This window comes from Thunnus maccoyii, chromosome 11 (genome assembly GCF_910596095.1).
Source record: "Thunnus maccoyii chromosome 11, fThuMac1.1, whole genome shotgun sequence".
Classification (NCBI taxonomy): Eukaryota; Metazoa; Chordata; class Actinopteri; order Scombriformes; family Scombridae; genus Thunnus; species Thunnus maccoyii.
Window position 1 is genome coordinate 30,874,688 of NC_056543.1, and position 17,417 is coordinate 30,892,104.

Consider the following 17,417-nt stretch of genomic DNA (forward strand, 5'->3'; position numbering starts at 1 on the left):
GTTTAGCTGAGAATTTAGCTATTTCTCTGCACCTCTGAACAATCTGTCAGTAGGTCAGTCAGTCCACTTTGGCCCAGATTGAAATAGCTCAACAGCTGATGAATCCTACAGACTTGGGTGATCCCCTGATTTTTCCTGTAGTGAGTGTGACCATGAGGTTGACATTTGTGGTTTTCAGTAAAATGTCCAACAATCAGCATTGCATCATTGCAACCCTTGAAACTCAAAATTTCCTGAGTCACCTTTGAAAGAATAGTCTTTGGTGAGCTTTCTTCTGCATGGTGGTAAAGTTGTTTTCCCATTTCAGGGAGGAGGAGACTGTAGTCCCAAGGATTTGAAATGATTCAGTCTCTCTACCACTTGGTTGTTGATGAACAGCAATAGTAGCTTGCCCTGAATTTTGGGGGAGCCCACCACAAGTTCTTTAGTTTGTTGATGTTCAGTTCGAGATTGTTATTGCTACACCAGGTGACCAGAGAGGAAACCTCATTCCTATAAGCTGTTTCATAATCATAGGAAATCAGTCCCACAAGTATTGTATCATCAGCAAACGCGTGTTAGATACAGTCATTGGTGTGTAGAGCAGAGGTGAGAGGACACACCCCTGAGGGGCACCTGTGCTAATGGTCGATGAGTCTGAAAATCCATTGTCTGTTTTGACAACCTGTGTTCTGCCCAGTGAAACATGGGGACTGATCGAAACCTAGCTGCAAATGTTTGTTATATAGCCTTGAAGGGACGAGGTATTAAAAGCTGAGCTATAGTCAATGAACAGTACTCAATCGTAGGTGGCAAGTGCCTCTAGACACTGCACTAACCTATTGGTTGAAAGTTGGTCAAAATTCTCTTGTTCCAGCTTCTTAAATGTGCATGGTTTATTTTGTCCCCTGTGATAGTAAACTGAATATCTTTGGGTTGTGGACTGTTGGTCGGGACAAAACAAGACATTTTAGGATGCATCTTGGGTTTTGAGAAACAGTTGTCAACATTTTTCATGTACATTTTCTCGCATTTTATTCACTAAACAACTAATCAATTAATCGAGAAAATAATTGACAGATTAATCTATGATTAAAATAATCAATAGTTGTAGCCCTACAGGAATCATCAGTTTCCAACTTGCAAATTGCTTTGACATTCATGTCATAATTATGACTGGGAAACTAAAATATTCAAAATGTCAGACTTGAGGATGGGAAAACTGCAAAATGACAGTGGAACCAGTTGTTTGACTTGGAAATTACTTCCATTTTTAGACTTGAAGTCAGATAAGATAAATCAAAATTAAGGCTAAATGAGCTATTTTTTAAAATAATCTTACGTATATGTAGCAGTTCATTAACAGGTGAATCCAGTTTAGCTTTGTTTTAACTCAATGAATCAGTTGTAGTATTGGATTTTATGTAAATGTTGCTGCCAGTTATGATGCTTTGCAGCCATTTTGATTTTAAGTTTTGTTCTTCACCAAGTTGATGGCAGTGTGTTTTGTTTCAGGCACCAGTGAAACAATGAAATACAGTCCAGGAAGGCCAGACTGAGTAATAGATTCATGAGTTTGAAGACTCATCAGTCTTATGGGTTCTGAATCCATATTTTAAAGCTTTCTTTTTGCCATTTTGCCTAGTAGATTAGATGGAGAAATTGGTGAGGGAGAGAAAGAGGGATATGATGTACCACACAGGTCCCCAGCTGGAATCAAACCGCATGCATTGCGATCACAGTATACTGTCTGCACTGTAATCACTTAGTCACCACAACACCCCCTGAATCCCTTTCAATGAGGACATTTTCACCACTGTTTTTGTCTTCACTCAGAGACTTGTGCATACCAGTTTTACAACGTGAGGTACAATAAGAAGTAAGGGTACTCATGTAGGCAAAAATCAGTTGTACTCCTGCACTTATAAATTCATCAGAATATCTTAGCAAACCAAAACTAAATACTTAAAACACCCCTGAGTGAGTGTGTGTGTCTGTGTGTGTGTCCAATAATCTATGAACAGCAGCAGATGAACTCCTCGATCGGGTGGATCAATGTGTTTAGGGAAAACCCAGAGGAACAAAGACAGAGGGGAGTGAGAGAAAGAGAGAGTAAAGGAAAGTGAGAGAAACAAAGAGAGAGAGCAGAAGATCCATTGAGTGTGTTTTTTGTGGCTGAAGAATCGTCCCCAGTGGCTTTGAAAAGAGGGATAATCCTGTCAAGTAAGCAGACCTTTGGATATTCATGACTGGCCGAGCGGCTCCACGGACTGAAGGAGGACACAGTCAGGATGGGATTAAACATCAAAGTGAATGTGAGGAGTGCAGGACTGGGACATGAATCAACCATCGCAGAAACACAGAGGTCTCAGAGGGGTGTGCTGAGGGCCAGCGGGGGGCAGTTGTCTGGTGGGTGGACAGCACTTTGAATGACTCCATGATGAGGCCCTTCTAAACACCATTCAGGAGAATTATACCGTGTGTGCACCTGCCCCCATCTGAGGCACATATACATATATAAGCATCCAATCTAGTAACAATAAGTTCTCATCATCATGATTGTCATCATCATCATCATCATCATCATCATCATCATCATTGCACAGTCTGTTGAGCTGGTGAGAAATTCTGGTGACAAAAGTGACCATTAGGGATCAGCTGGTGATTGTTTACCTGGTTGGGGCAACACAGATGAAATGTGTCTTCTGGTTTGGTGTGTCACGAGTAACTCAAGATTAGAATGAATATCAAACTCTGAAGGGACACAGATATTCTCATAGGCTGTACTGCTCGACTTAGGTTGAAACCGTTTTACTTGTGTTCAGTCTGAACACAATACACCTTCAAGGCAAAGAAAATTAACGTGTATATGTGATAATTATCACCAGGTAATGATGCTCTCTGACACGCAACACAGTTCTCTCTCTCTCGCACACACACACACATTTTCATCTCATATTTCTGTTACCAACAAATTAAAATTTTTGTGATCTCGACGTCTGTGGCCCTTCTGTGACTTTGTGTGTGTGTGTACTAGGGGTGGGCCTGAATACAAATAAGTTAATCGGCAAAGCACAAATAGTGGGTTTTTTATGAGCATTTATTTCGTACAAATATTTTTAAAAATTATTTGTTTTTGAGAAGAAAAAAAAACATGTTACATACCAGTGCTCAGGACTGTCTCTCTCCTCGGGAGTCACATCCACCTGCTACATGATGCACATTTACTTATTTGGACATCACTCTTGGAGTTGGGGGTGTTCCCCAGAGATAAAGCTGAGCTACTGACACGAGCGAGTTGCTCTCAAGGGACTCTCCATAACATGTTGTTCTCCTTCTCCTTTCCACAAAGTTAGGTTGTAAATAATAGGCAATAAATGAAAAGCGCAAAGCAAGAATTGCCTTTGAAGTTCTTCCCTACACATTACACGCTGTGCTGTCTCTGTGTTAAGGATGTATAAATAAGTAGAGGTCTGTCTGCACATTTGCAATGCACTCAGTTTAGCTCAGTAGTCAGCGCAGTCATCTATGATCTGGGTGACTCAAGTTTGAGACATAGGGCCCTATTTTATTATAACAATCTAAAGGGCACAGTCTGAAGCATATGGCGCAAGTGCATTTAGAGTGTATCTAAATCCAGTTTTGCTATTTTAATGATGGAAAAATGGTCACTGCGCCAGGCGCATGGTTCAGAGGGGTTGTCCATAGTCTCCTAATTAATCATGGGTGTGTTTTGGGCGTAACATGCAATAAACCAATCAGAGTGTCATCTCCCATTCAGTTTAAAAGCGTGGTGCTGTAATCATTGTTTCCACCTCATTTATTTCCTCATGTGTTCCTCATGTCATCATGTATTGATGCAGCAGGAAAGTTGATCTGTGTCTGATCCGTTGTCTGTTTAAATATCTATGTGTATTGCCACAATTTGGTCAAATAATTAGACAATTTTATCTGTCATTACTGCGAATAGTTAATTTTGATAAATATTATGACTAAGCATTATGACATGTATTTTTTAAAATATCTTGATGTACACAATACTAAAAACTTTCACATTGTAATCCTTTTATTTATCATCTTTTCGCTCTGATGGGCGCAAGTGCATTGGCTATTTAAACAATGTGGGCGCCTGATGGGAAAATGACAACTGCGTCGGTCTTAAACTAACAAAGACACTTGCGTCGTGCTTGGTGCCACTTTGCGCTGGGCGTAAGATAGGGCCCCTGGTGTGGGGACCTCCTTTGTAAGATAGTTTATTCATAAAGACTTATGTTAACACTTTAATATCCTAAAATTAAAAGCTTAATAAAAACAAAAACTATATTTTTACACCTATTTCCACTTTTGTTCAATTACAATTACAAATATATATAATTTTGCTGCCTCAACAAATATAGATACAAATACAAAAACTGGGCTCTCTGCACATCCCTAGTGTGTACCATGTGCATGATGTCCCATATGGTTTGTTGACCATGTCATGCTCATGTCTGTCCCCTGGCAGTGGTCCTGCCAGCTCTGACTACTGCTGGCAGCTGGGATGTTTTGACAAAGAGACTCAACCTGACAGGATCCAGAGAAACCAAAGGGCTGCTGGCAAACATGCACACAGGGCCTGTTCCTGCATTCACTAAAAAAGGGTTTGAATCTACCCTGATATGACTTACACTGAGGATGGATTTGTACTTTAGACATGTCTTGTATTCATACATCTTAAACACACCATCACACTGCTTTGAGCTGAAGACCAAAAATAAGACCAAGATATGATGTAATTCTTTGCTACATTTTATAGCCGGACTTTGGAATCATAGCAAATACAAAATAACACATAGGCCTACATAGATTAATAAGCTTCTTATCACTGAACCATTTTCATAAGCCTTCATTTCTGATTCAACAAAACAGGTCTGATGAGTTTTTGATGAGAAGAATGAACAAGAAATGTTCCTCCATGTATTCCAGCTTTATTTCTGTTGACACAGTAAAGAAAATGGTTAACTTTTCAGCTCTTCTGAGGTCACTATTTTTTAACAATTTCTCCACATCAAGAAAAAACAATCTATATGCATAAAAACAGCTTGATTAGGGTCAGGGAAATATCATGGTATGGTTTAAAAAAAAAAAAAACTCATTACTTAAAGTTATGGAACTTTCCTGGTCATGGTTAAAACAACAGCTACTTGGTTGCTTTAAACAGTTCACCAAGGTTAACAAACACCAGTATACCAGAAAACGCACAGTGGTCTCCCATGTCAAAATCACACATTTTGTTGACCCAACTCCCCAAATATCCCCAAAAACAGTAGGCCTACTTCAATAGTATATTACAATATATAGCCTAATTAAATGACAGTTTTACGAATAGCATAGCCTACTCACGCATCGTTGTCTCTGTTGCCATCTTAATGGGAAGAATGGTGCTGCTTATTCTGAGACATCAGCGAAGCCATGTCTGGCTCTAAACTGGAGAGTTTTAGTCTCGTATCGGGGTCCACATTGATCCAACAGGTGTGGAAAATCCAACTCCACAGTTGTAGGTGGTTGGAACCGGCATCAACAGTTTCAGAGCAGAGTCAGCCTGCTCAGGATGCTAAAGTTGGATGTGGACCCAAAAGTCTGTCAAACATTTCTCTCTGAAAGTCATCTTCAGTGTCCTATCTGATGCAATGTTCACAAGGCTGTCAACCTTTCTTGGTTATTCACTGCTGGACAGTGTCATTGGACAGAGGTACCCTGTTAAACTCATCACTTGCTTTCCCTCCAAACAATATGTTAACTATAACCTTTGCAGCGGGTTTAACTAAATTCTAACCTATTGAATGAAGTTTTCCTATTTTGGCGATCAACAGGGATACCCTGTATGAAGTCTCTGTAGCCTTCATATTTTCCCCAGGTGCAAAAAACTGTGAGGCCTCCTTCATCATGTGTTTCTTAAGTTCATTGAGTTTTCTCTCAAAAAATCCAGTAGGCTTCCCCATGTACTCCTTGTGTTTAGTTTCCAAATGCCGCTTGAGCTTAGCAGGTTTCATAGCCTCATTAGCCAATGATTCATAGCACAAAACACAATGTGGTTTGGGATCCTTCTCATCCCCAGTCCAAAAAAAATCTGAATTTAATATAGTCACTGTGGTATTTTCATTTCACTTTCACACTGGATTTTCCATGTGCATGCTGATTTTCACAACTTTGAGGGTTCTCATTTGACGGTAAACCATTGTCCTGGGACTCAACAGCAATGCTCTCTGAACCACTTGAATCAAGTTGTTGCACCTTGCCTGTTGTGTCTGAGGTTTCATTTGATTTTCTTTTAATTGACCCTGTCTTAATCCACCGATCCATGATCTTGTCAGTTTGACAGTTAATAGACTAATTAATACTAAACTAATTAATAATAAACTAAATAATAATGTTTGAATTTATTTTGAGAAAGGCCGGTTCAAGGTATCATTTTTTAGCAACAAACTTTCTGTCTCACCATTTGTCTTTTCCACAGGGCTTCAGTCTAACACTATCTAACCAGAAAATAACTCCAGGTTTAGCCAGTACAGTGAGATTATTTCTGCCCCTTCAGCAGCACTGCCTTCGTGAGATGTTTTTATACAATCCCTATTTTTCAAGTTACCAAAGCCTGCTATCAAGTTGCTCTGCAACATATGTCTGTTCTCTGAGTTGTTGCTTCCCCGGGGTCCCTGATTTCATAAATCAAATTAGCACCACACTCAGTATGGCTGTCATTGGTTTCACACGAAGCTGGAAGCTGTCTTTTTTTCATTTCTAGACCTGTATTTAACCATAAATATATAAAAAATACTGTAATTTTATTACTTATTTATTATAAATTTATTTCATTAAAATTGTATTAACGTAAAAAATAATGTGTCAGTCACCTGCTATCACATCCTCAGCAGTTAACAGTCCTCAGTGGGGGGGATAGTCATGAGTTTGGGCAACATCTGTGATAAACCTGCTGCAGTTTGATCAGAGTGGATGCTGAATAGAAAGGGAGAGTGGTGACTGCTTCAGTCTGATCTCTCAGGTCTTAGTGGGGATTCTGATGTGCTGAGAGGCTGTTAGGAGCAGGAGCACAGTGGGGGGTGGATGAGCTGCACAGGAGGAGGAGAAGGCATAGAGGAGAATCTGGGGAGTCTCAAGGGGGGAAAGGGGAGGTAAGTGTGTGTGTGTGTGTGTGTGTGTGTGTGTGTGTGTGTGTGTGTGTGTGTGTGTGTGTGTGTGTGTGCGTGTGTGTGTGTGTGTGTGTGTTTGTGTGTGTGTAATACAGGGTGTAGGCTGACAGATGTGTCCATCAATGCCTGAAAGAATCATCTTACATCCATTGCATCCATCTGCCAGCCTGGTGTCATAAGATTTTGTGAAACAAAACAATGTGTTAGAATGCAAAATGATGAGAACAGGTTTCACTCCACGAACACATCAGTTTGACCTTTTAAACTCTGCCACCTTCACCAGTGGCTCCATCAATACAAATTCATGTTGTGCAGCTAAACACAAGTAAAAACTTTAAGAAATATATTTAGGATTGTAGCTACTGATGATCCAAAAGTTTCCAAAAGTATGTTGGGCTGATTTCAGTCAGTATAAGCATCGCATAGCTTCCAAGAAGTGTTTGAATAAGCAGATAGGAGACATATATTCCTTATTATTTGATAGTCTAGTTTTTATTTCATTTAGACAAACATGAGAGGAACTGTAGGGTAACAATAAAGTTTTTAAGCGGTTAAAGAGACAACACCTGAACTCTTACAACCCCTAATTAGGAGGTGGTCTTCTGCTGTGAGCAAAGTTTTCATTGATCCACTGATCCACCCATCAATCCATTTTCTATTCTCCTAGGTCACAGTGTTGCCACGGGAGCAAGCAGAGCACTAGATACCTTTTTCTGCAGCAGCATCTTCCAGTTTGTCTCGTGGTAGATCCCTCAGTGCTCCCCAGTCAGCTGGGAGGTGTGATCCCTGCAGCGTGTCCTGGTTCTACCCCATGTGTCCTCCCATCTGGCTGAGCATGAAATGTGTCCAAACGGAGGCATCAAGGGAACATCCCAGCCAGGCTATCTCTACACTTCCGTGTAACATGCCTTGTTTTTTAACGAATGCTATACACAGAACTCCCAAGTCATGTCTGTGAAAGTTTGTCATACAGTATGTCAACATGACATTGGCATTTTCAAATGCATCCACTGTGGAGCATGTTCTGGAAAAGGCCAGGTTACTGTGGATATGGCAACTTCCCCGCAACTTCCCTGAAATTTGCAATGGATGTTAACAAAGGAAGATTCTCAAAGGATCACTATGATCAAATGACCGGCAGACACAGCCGAAGGCGTCGGTAGGCTAGTTTTCTACTTGTGCTGTAGAAGAAGGGAAAGAGCAAGGAAGCCCACAACACAACTGTTCCTGAAGAATTAGTACATCTTTCTATGGCAAAAGAAAAACACAGTAAAGCTTGCTTATCAACTTCCTGCCTTTTTCCAATTCTTAATTATTTTTTTATTTTTTTAATTCCCCAGCTAAAGACGTCCAGCAGCTCTGTTTAGAATGTCTAGAGAAATGTCACACAGTGAAAATACACCACAATGCCATTTTTAAAAATTGATTTCCACTGAAATATGTCCATTGTACCATTTTTTCAAATAATAATTCATAAAATATAGGCAGTCCCATAGTCATTGTGGTCAGTATTGAAATAGTTTGAACAACCAATAGTTGCCAGCTGGCAGTAAACATTCTAGCAGATTTGGCTAACCCGCTAGACCTCAAACAACCTGTTTGACTGTCTGATTGCTTGTGTTTGTTGCCCCGTTTTAGTGCCCACTTTTAGTCACCATGTTCCCATGTAAGTAATTAACTTTGTGAGTAACAATCAAGTTTTTTTTGGCTCTGATCCCAATCCAAGTCTGTTAATATTGGGTATCTTCTGAGACCACGTCTGATTAGATACTTATATTTACAGAGAAGCAGAAGATATGCAATATTGATTAAACATGCACAATGAACAGATGTAGCCTTCTGACTTTGGCAAACCGTATTTTTCACGAGTTGCTCAATCTAAATACTGAAGGTCCTGGTTCAAAACAAATCAACTTAGCACCTTAAATTACTGATATGATATGAATGATTGTTTAACTGAATAACACAACTCATGTGATGTGATCAGCTACAGAGAGGACGTATCCCTCTGTTAAAGTTGTTGGAGTGACAGAATCTCTCTGCCATTACAAAGAGATTCTTTCAGAGAGGAGTTTGCTCCTTCACAGATGATCTTTGGTTGAGTAGAGACACCGGCTTGCCGAGAGCACTAAACCAGACAAGTTTAATTTTGGCACACCATCAAATTACTCACAGAATTAAAAGTGATTGGTGAAAGTGCTGGCTAAAAAGCTTCTGCTGAATGTTTTGTACACTGCTCTTTGCACATAAGACAAAAGAGTTGAACTTTAGTGAATCCATACTAATACTAATCTGGCATGAGAACTCAGAGACTCACTCTTACCAGTGTGCCCAAATAATATTTAGTCATCCTTCTTCGATGTAAGAACGTTCACTGCTAAAAAACAACAAACCACACACTGTGTGGTGTTGAAGTCTCTTTTTTAAGAGACACATTCCATGTCCATTCGCCTTTACCCTATCACACTGCTTCACTTTCAGGAGCCTAATTTCTGGGACGTGTATCCTCATCCATCATAGTGCTATCAGCTTTCACTTTAACAGTGACTTTGGTCTCGCTGCACCGCCCTCCATACAGATGGGGATAACCTCTGAAAACCCACCCTTGGCCTTGTACCGCTAATAAAACCCGAAAAGAAACATCTCAACCCGCCCCCACAACATTTAGACTTTAACTGGGGTGCCCCTGGCCTTGATTGCTTGGTGAGAAGAAGAAGAAGCTCTGTGTTTGGCTTTGGACAAGGATTCCTGTGGAAGTTTAGTGTCCCTGAATCCATCATTGTCACGGTTAAATAGGATCGGGGTTTTAAGGATACTTTGTGGGGGGACGGGTTAACTAAACTCTCCTATTAGCAGCCATCCTCCAAATCCCTGGTGGCATTGTTTCAGAGAACATCTGCTATAACAATAGACAATCACTAAGGATATGTTTGGAGTAATTGTAAATGACTGCAATGAAAGGTTAGAGTACTTTGGCTTGACTGTCACAAACAAATTAATGTCTTAAACAGTATTTATAGCCTTTTAAAATGGCATACTATGTTTAATTTGAAAGTAACAACAAACTTAGATCTTGCAGGCATACATCCATCAGACACAACAAAAAAGCAAAAATAAATTGACAGAAAGTGTCAGTGGAAGCAGTTAGCAAGTTGAAATATGAATGTGGCAAATGTCCATCTGTATTTAAACAACCGTGACCAACTGAGCGTGTGCAGCTATTGAGAGTGAAGCATTTAGGCTCTCTTTCACAAAGGGCCCGAGGGCTAAAACCATACACCCCTCCCACCTTCATTATCCCTGCCACACTATGATCAGCACCAAATGCCGACTATCCCAGGCCAGTGCTCACAAAGCATGCTGGGAAGGACAAAAGCAGACCTTCAGCCGATTGGTTCCACCTTATTAACAGCTTGTAATCTTCTCATGTCTTTGGCCAGGCCTCACAGAGCAGGAGTTAAGGCGAATAGACCAGTGTGTCCCTCGTCCCTGCTTTGATGCAGAGCAGCCATTTCCCTCTGAAAAGTCCTGCTCTGTTATATTTCCATTGTTGCCGCTGCACCTGTTTGCCCACAGGGACACATGGAGAAAATCAGTCACTGGCAACTGTTAATTTCTCATTAGACTCTCTTTGCACATTGTAAACAGACGACAGTTTGGGATCTAAAGCTCATAGCAGGTGCACCTCCTTGTTTAACGTTTTGGTTGGCTGTGCTCTCAAAAACTGAATTGTCTGTTTTACTTGCTGAGAAATCTGATGCAGTTTACAACCTCTTTTGGTGTTATTTCAAGGTCTTAAAAGTGGTCCTGAATAGTTATGTTTTTTTCCTCAAGATTCCTCTCATTTGAAGAAATATTTAGGGACAGGACAAGATTGCAAACCCTTGAAAATATGGCCTAAAATTGGTAGAATTCACATCCTACCCATTACAAGATTGCAAACAGCAGATTACGGATGACTGCACACCGCATAAATGATGATAGGCAGGGAATGATGGAATTATGTGGATTGTGCTTAAAGAGGTCCTTATTGTCCAACTTCATTGTTGGTTTGGATCTGCACATGAGATTTGTTTACAATAAGAAAAATATAGAAAATTGACAGCCTTATCTTTTGAGAATTTTGGTGCATCTGGGGGTCAGCGGTGTTTGGGCAGTTGTCCACCTTTCCCAGTTGGTAATAAAGCCTTGGTGAGGTGTCCCGATATAAGAACATAACATAGACTGTATATGAAGATGGACGTAGCAAGGCGTGACGTCAGCTATTGGTTTGCAATGGAGCCAGTTTGAAGCCCAGAGTTGCTGCTTGCTATCAGCGCCATCTTTTCCATTTGGAGCCAGGACCTTCCAAATAAGGAGTGCAGGGTCCTTCTTTTCATGCTCTGGAAACACGCCCTGCATCCTCAAATCAAAGCTAACGCTGAGTGGTGCAGACTTGTGTTAATATTAGCTAACTGATACAAATAACATTAAACTTACTAAAATATTGCGTGATTAGTTAGCAATTCAATGCAAGTCCCAGAGCGAGGGAGTGAACTGTCAATCACACCTGTCAATCACTATCGTCAACTGTCAATGCTATTCGTCTTATATCTTATTAATAAACCAATAATTTCCAAAATTACCACCAGCACACTTATTAGAGGTCCTGAATTTAGAGATTGACACCATAATGACTCATTGGAAAAATGTATTGACGTAGTATATCATGAGAGAAGTTGACATTTTTAGGAGTATTGGAGCCATTTTTTTGAGGCAGCAACTAGTGACCATCAGTGGTATTGCACTCTAAGGGACTTCCAATTTCAAATTGTGGTTGTTGCCACAAAAGATCGTATCTTTTAAGGTTTGTGTGCAGTCAGTTTAAGTACATTATTTCCCAAATCTTTACATGTTGTCCACTCCATAGTCATGTAATTTATACATCACCAAAAAAACAAAATATTTACATACAACTTTTCAGTCCAATAACGGTTCAAAAGTACATTTACTCTGGAATTAAGGTTAGAGGAAAAAATATAGATGTTCATTAACACAAGGTAATGGCCAAACAGTAAACTACTAGCCAATCAGATAAAAGTATTTTCCACGGCTGTGGTGTAAAATGTTTTATAACAATTCAAAAGCTTTTGAGCAACAAGCAGTACAGTCTGTGATTTGGAATGCCTTCTTCAGATATTAACAACATAAGTCCTCCCACAGGGGCAACAAACACATCGACACACAAAAGAGCTCAATCAGACACCTGATGTAAATTGATTCCATTAAGTCAAGATTGTGTCTGTATCAGCAGCCAGCCTGTGGCTTTACATAATTTGTGAAACTCTCTCTTTATACCCTGTGAGGAAGATATATAATTACACCAATTTGCTCTCAATGAATGACCTAATAGAGGTTTTCTTTTGTGTGTTTCAGCAAATAAATGTCAGAAAGAAAAAGTCTTATTGGCTGGTGGTATTTTCAGTTTTTATTTTCTCCTCAAATTAATATGTTAATTTATTGGTGATTATGAATATGAAAAGATTGGATGAATAATTAATAATACAGAAGTGCTGAATAATGTGAAACACTGACCATATTTTTTTTTGCCTTTGTTGTTAGAAGATACACTTCTTTGTAGCTGGGAGACATACAACCTGCATTAAAATCAGTTTTAACCAAACTGCCCATTTTAAAAATATGGTATTTTTTGTCAAAAATTGATTAAAACTGAAAATCATGAGCCATAGCAATACTGAAGATTTGTGGGTTCAAAATCATGAACACAAACACTAACAAGGACCCAGCATTTTTGTAACTTTTGTTCATTTTATATCCTTTGTACATCGGTTTCTTGGGTTTTACTATCTTTTGCTGGTGTGTGAGAGTGTGATTTGCATTTAGTACACATTTCCAAAATGCAGTACAAGGAAAAAAAGAGAAAAATAAATAATAACCATTTTTCAGTGGTATCTCTATGGGTGTACTTTGCATCCTGTATTGGGGGATAAATTGACCCAGGAGTTTGGCTGAGGTGTCTTCCTGTCTGTCAGTCGCAGGAAATGGCTCCACACAGACGAGGCATTTAGTTCCCAGGTGCAGGCCCACCATTGGACGGCCTTACCCAGATGGATAGTACTCCTTCCACCATAAAGACACTAGTCTTCACCCTGCCCTGAAGCCACCGGTACTCCTGCCTTGGTCCAGCCTCATCAAAAGGAGCCTGGAAGCTGGGAGGCGGATATGCTGGGCTGCAGCGCCAAATCAAGCTCACTTTTCTTTCCCTCGTAAGTGGCAGAGAAAAAAGTGGGGGAGGTGCACATTTCTGGTAGACACCAGGTTCTTTATTTCTCCTCTTTTCTGACTTCTGCATGTGTGGCTCCTTGCAGGTGTCCTTTTTTTTCTACACTTTTTTTTCTCTTGACACAGAGACCGGATCCCAAAATACGGTCAAAACCATCATGGCTCGTTTTCTTTCATTACTTGGTCTATTACCTCTCATTGTTAGACAGGCACTAGAAATCAAATTGAGCTCACAGGCACGCACATAAACACACATACACACACACACACACACACACACACACACACATGCACACATTCATCCTGGCTGCCCGCACTCTGTTCTCCTGCAGGTGCGAGGGCCATCCGCCTGGCCCTTTTCATGAGGCCCTCCCTTTCCTGTCCGTCTGCAGCCGTCCATTCAGCTTCAATCACAGCACCAACTGGACGCCACCGGACCACTGGCAGGGAAGGGAAGCGCCTCCACACACATCTTTCACTTGTTGAACGACAAGAGAAGAGTGGCTGGGGGAAAAAGAAAGGGTCTTCCTCCTCTGCATCTCCTTCTGCTTTCATCGTAAACAACTTGCTTTCTGTTTGTAACGGTGCTGTCCTTCCCCTCTTCCCCCTGCCTTCCTTTTCTCCTTCTCAGATGGGCTTTACAAGGAGGGGGGTGGGGGAGAGTGCAAAAAGAGGACGGCCAGGCACACTGTGCCATGGAGTGATGCTGAGGTCTTTTTGTGGCTCATGAATGGCACATTTGAGGTTTCCAGCCTTGCTCGGTGCCCCAAGCCAGCTTCACCTGTGGTTGGAGTCAATTGGCCTGTTGTCTGCCTGTCTGGAACGGTGCCCAGCTCTCTGCCTGCCAATTTGGTTAGCGAAGCCACACAGAACTGAGCAACAATAACCTCCACCTCAAAACCATCAATTAACTCCCCACACACAGTGATGTATCCATTCACTGTTTGCCAGAACTGTTGTCTGACACGATTAATACCCACGCTAATACTGCTAATACCTGCTCTCTGTCAGATAACAAAGTACTGATGGTTTTAATGGCTTCCAAGTTGTTAAATGGCTGTAGTGGTACATTCCATTAAGCTCATAATGTTGTATCACATACAAAAACAAGATTCTTCAAATGTGGTCAGGTGCTAACAAGCATCTACAGCCATGCTAGTGGCTTTGTGAAGTTGTACTTCTGTACAGCAGTGTTTTGACCAAAATGCTAACATGCTGATGTTTAGTTGCTATAATGTTTTAGCATGTAAGCATTGCAACATTTGCTAATTAGCACAAAACACAAAGCACAACTGAAGATAGGAATGTATTAGTTTAGTGGATACTTGATCATAATCCAAAGTTTAGACAAATATAAAGTTTGACCATCTGAATGAAAAGTCAGGGGATCACCAAAGTCACTATGCTTCATTCTGTACAAAATTTCTTGTACAGACATTTGTCAGCGCTATGATAATATTTATTGATATATTTTTATCCTTACTCACCTGCCTGTTGTGTAGAAACCCACATACTGAGAATCTGACTTGTCTGTCAATCCTCATCGCATCTATTAAGTACTTTTGTCCTGTACAATCAAGAAAATGTATTTTAATGTAATTTCTCCTCTATTTTGAAAACTGCATTTTTACATTTGCTACTTAATCATGTCAAAAACTCAGTAAATGTAAACATTTTGCTCAGGTCTTCTGTTTGAATTCTGCTTGTTTGTCTATAAAATATATATATATTGTCATTCCTGTAAATATTTTATGTAAAATTTTATTTAACCAGGAAATTAAGTTATAAATAGTTCCCTGACCAAGGTAGCAGCAACATCAAGAACAAAGGTTCCAGTACAGCCTGAAGAAAATGGATGGACAGTGTCAATTAGATATGTTAATTGTGTGTTTGAAATGTGCTTGTGCTTTCATGCTTTCTACATATTCTTGTGCACAGGTTGAAACTACCTGTTTAAATACAGAATTTACTGTCAAAACCATCTCACTTTTTGTCCTGTAATCTTTCCTTAAATTGTTGAATTTCACAATGGGATTCTGTTAATATACTCACCATCTACCATTTATTTCTCAGTAGAACTTTTTCTTTTAAATTTCAAAAAGTCAACCATGCATTAGTGTGTTTCTAAAGAGCATATCAAGTCTTGGGGAGGAGTTGAGCTGAGGTGGGGGTCTGTGAGAGGAGCATTTAGCTCACTTTTCTAACGTGTGAGCTGTCATTCCCACCACACGCAGCTGTGGAAATGAACTAAAACTGAGCTGCCACTCTAGGAACCTCTCACTCACTCACTTGTGCAGCCAGCCACCAAAAGAAACCAAAATTAAAAACACTCGTCATTGTGCTGGATGGAAGCTGTTTTTGGCCAGCAAAAGGAAGATCATCAGGTGGAGGAAATGACATTTTAATTGTTTTACTATTTGTGGATTTTTTAATGAGCAGAAGTGAAATATTTTTGTTTTTACAGACCTTACAGACCTATTTTTTATTTAAGTTAACTGAACTTGTGCTGAAGAAATTTAAGCATTTTAGTGAACCTCAACCCTGAAGACCAGTGCACCTCTGAGAAGACTATGAATGTGCTGTCAAACCCCGTGATCAGGGCTCAGGAGCAGCCTTTACCTCTCTGTGGCCCCGGGTCTGTCCAGGACTTACCCCACTGCCCCCCGGGCTTCAACCTCAGCTCCCGGCTAAATCCTGCTCCCATGCTTGGCCTCCAGGGCAGCCAAAGATCAACCAAACCTCAGAGGGAGCTGAGCCCTGAGGAGCAGCAGGAACTCAGGAGGAAGATCAACAGCCGGGAGAGGAAGCGGATGCAGGACCTGAACATCGCCATGGACGCCCTGCGGGAGGTCATGGTGCCTTATGCCTCCTCACCTTCGTCCACTTCCTCCCTGCAGTCCCACCAGCCAGGTGCTCCTCCGGGCCGCAGGCTCTCCAAAATCTCTACCCTGGTCCTGGCCAGGAACTACATCCTGCTCCTGGGCTCGTCTCTGCAGGAGATGAGGCGGCTGCTGGGGGAGGTGAGCGTCGGCATGGGGGTGAACACAGGGCCAGTCCCCCGGCTGCTGCTCACAGGAGGGTGGCCCCTCATCTCTGGCCCCGGTCAGCTCCTCCTGACCCAGGAATCCCTCCTCACCTCAGCAGCCTCTTCATCTTCTTCCTCCACTTCATCATCACCAGCTGGTAAATGTCCACTGCTGTCTCCGGGCCCCATGGAGGCCTCACTGGCCCCTGTTCAGTGGAGCTCAGCAGGGCCCTCAGGAGGGCCCCTGTGCCCCTGTGGAGTCTGCAGACTGCCCAGATTCAGTCACTCCACTCCAGCTCCCAGATTCCCAAAGTGACACCTTGAAGTTGAAGTTGAAGTGGATTTCTGAAGAATGGATTTGATGACTATTACATGTATGCAACATTTTTCATATGAATTGTTATTTTTCTAACATTTTTAATGTGTTTATATAACTTGGTATAACTGGTATTACTCACAATTATCTTTAAATGTTTTTAAACTTTATGGATCTATTCTGTATTTTATAAGACAATTTCTTAATGACGTAAATCTAATAATCCCCTTTTGTTTCAGAGTTAAACTGCATTCTGTTACATCTTTACATTGGAGACAGAGAAACAAGTAACTGCTTTGATCATTCTTGTTGAAAGTGTCTTTGCATATGAAGTGTGAACTGTAATGACAGTATGCATGGTGCGTTTGACTGCAGTGTTGTAGCCTGTTAAGTAAAAAATGGTGACAATTTTAGGAGCCCACAACTGGAGAGGAACCAAATAAAGGGCTCTTATGGAATAAAAATTGTACCATTTAAAGACTTTGAAAACCTACTCGCTAAATCAACCTCTTAATATGAGTTTAAGGTCCCACATATACACATAATTTTCTGTTGGAAAACTATCCCAAGAGTTGGAACAGTTTTTGTTTATTTCCCATGAGAGATTTCTGTATTTGTGTTTTTGTCT

At 40.8% G+C, this 17,417-nt stretch overlaps 1 protein-coding gene across 1 annotated transcript; it reads left to right on the forward strand.

The window, feature by feature from the left end:
• The first annotated feature begins 16,018 nt into the window (after positions 1-16,018).
• On the forward strand, positions 16,019-16,789 carry olig1 (oligodendrocyte transcription factor 1). The gene has a single exon (XM_042427283.1). It carries the CDS (start codon positions 16,019-16,021, stop codon positions 16,787-16,789), a length of 771 nt encoding a protein of 256 aa, XP_042283217.1.
• Positions 16,790-17,417: the final 628 nt, after the last annotated feature.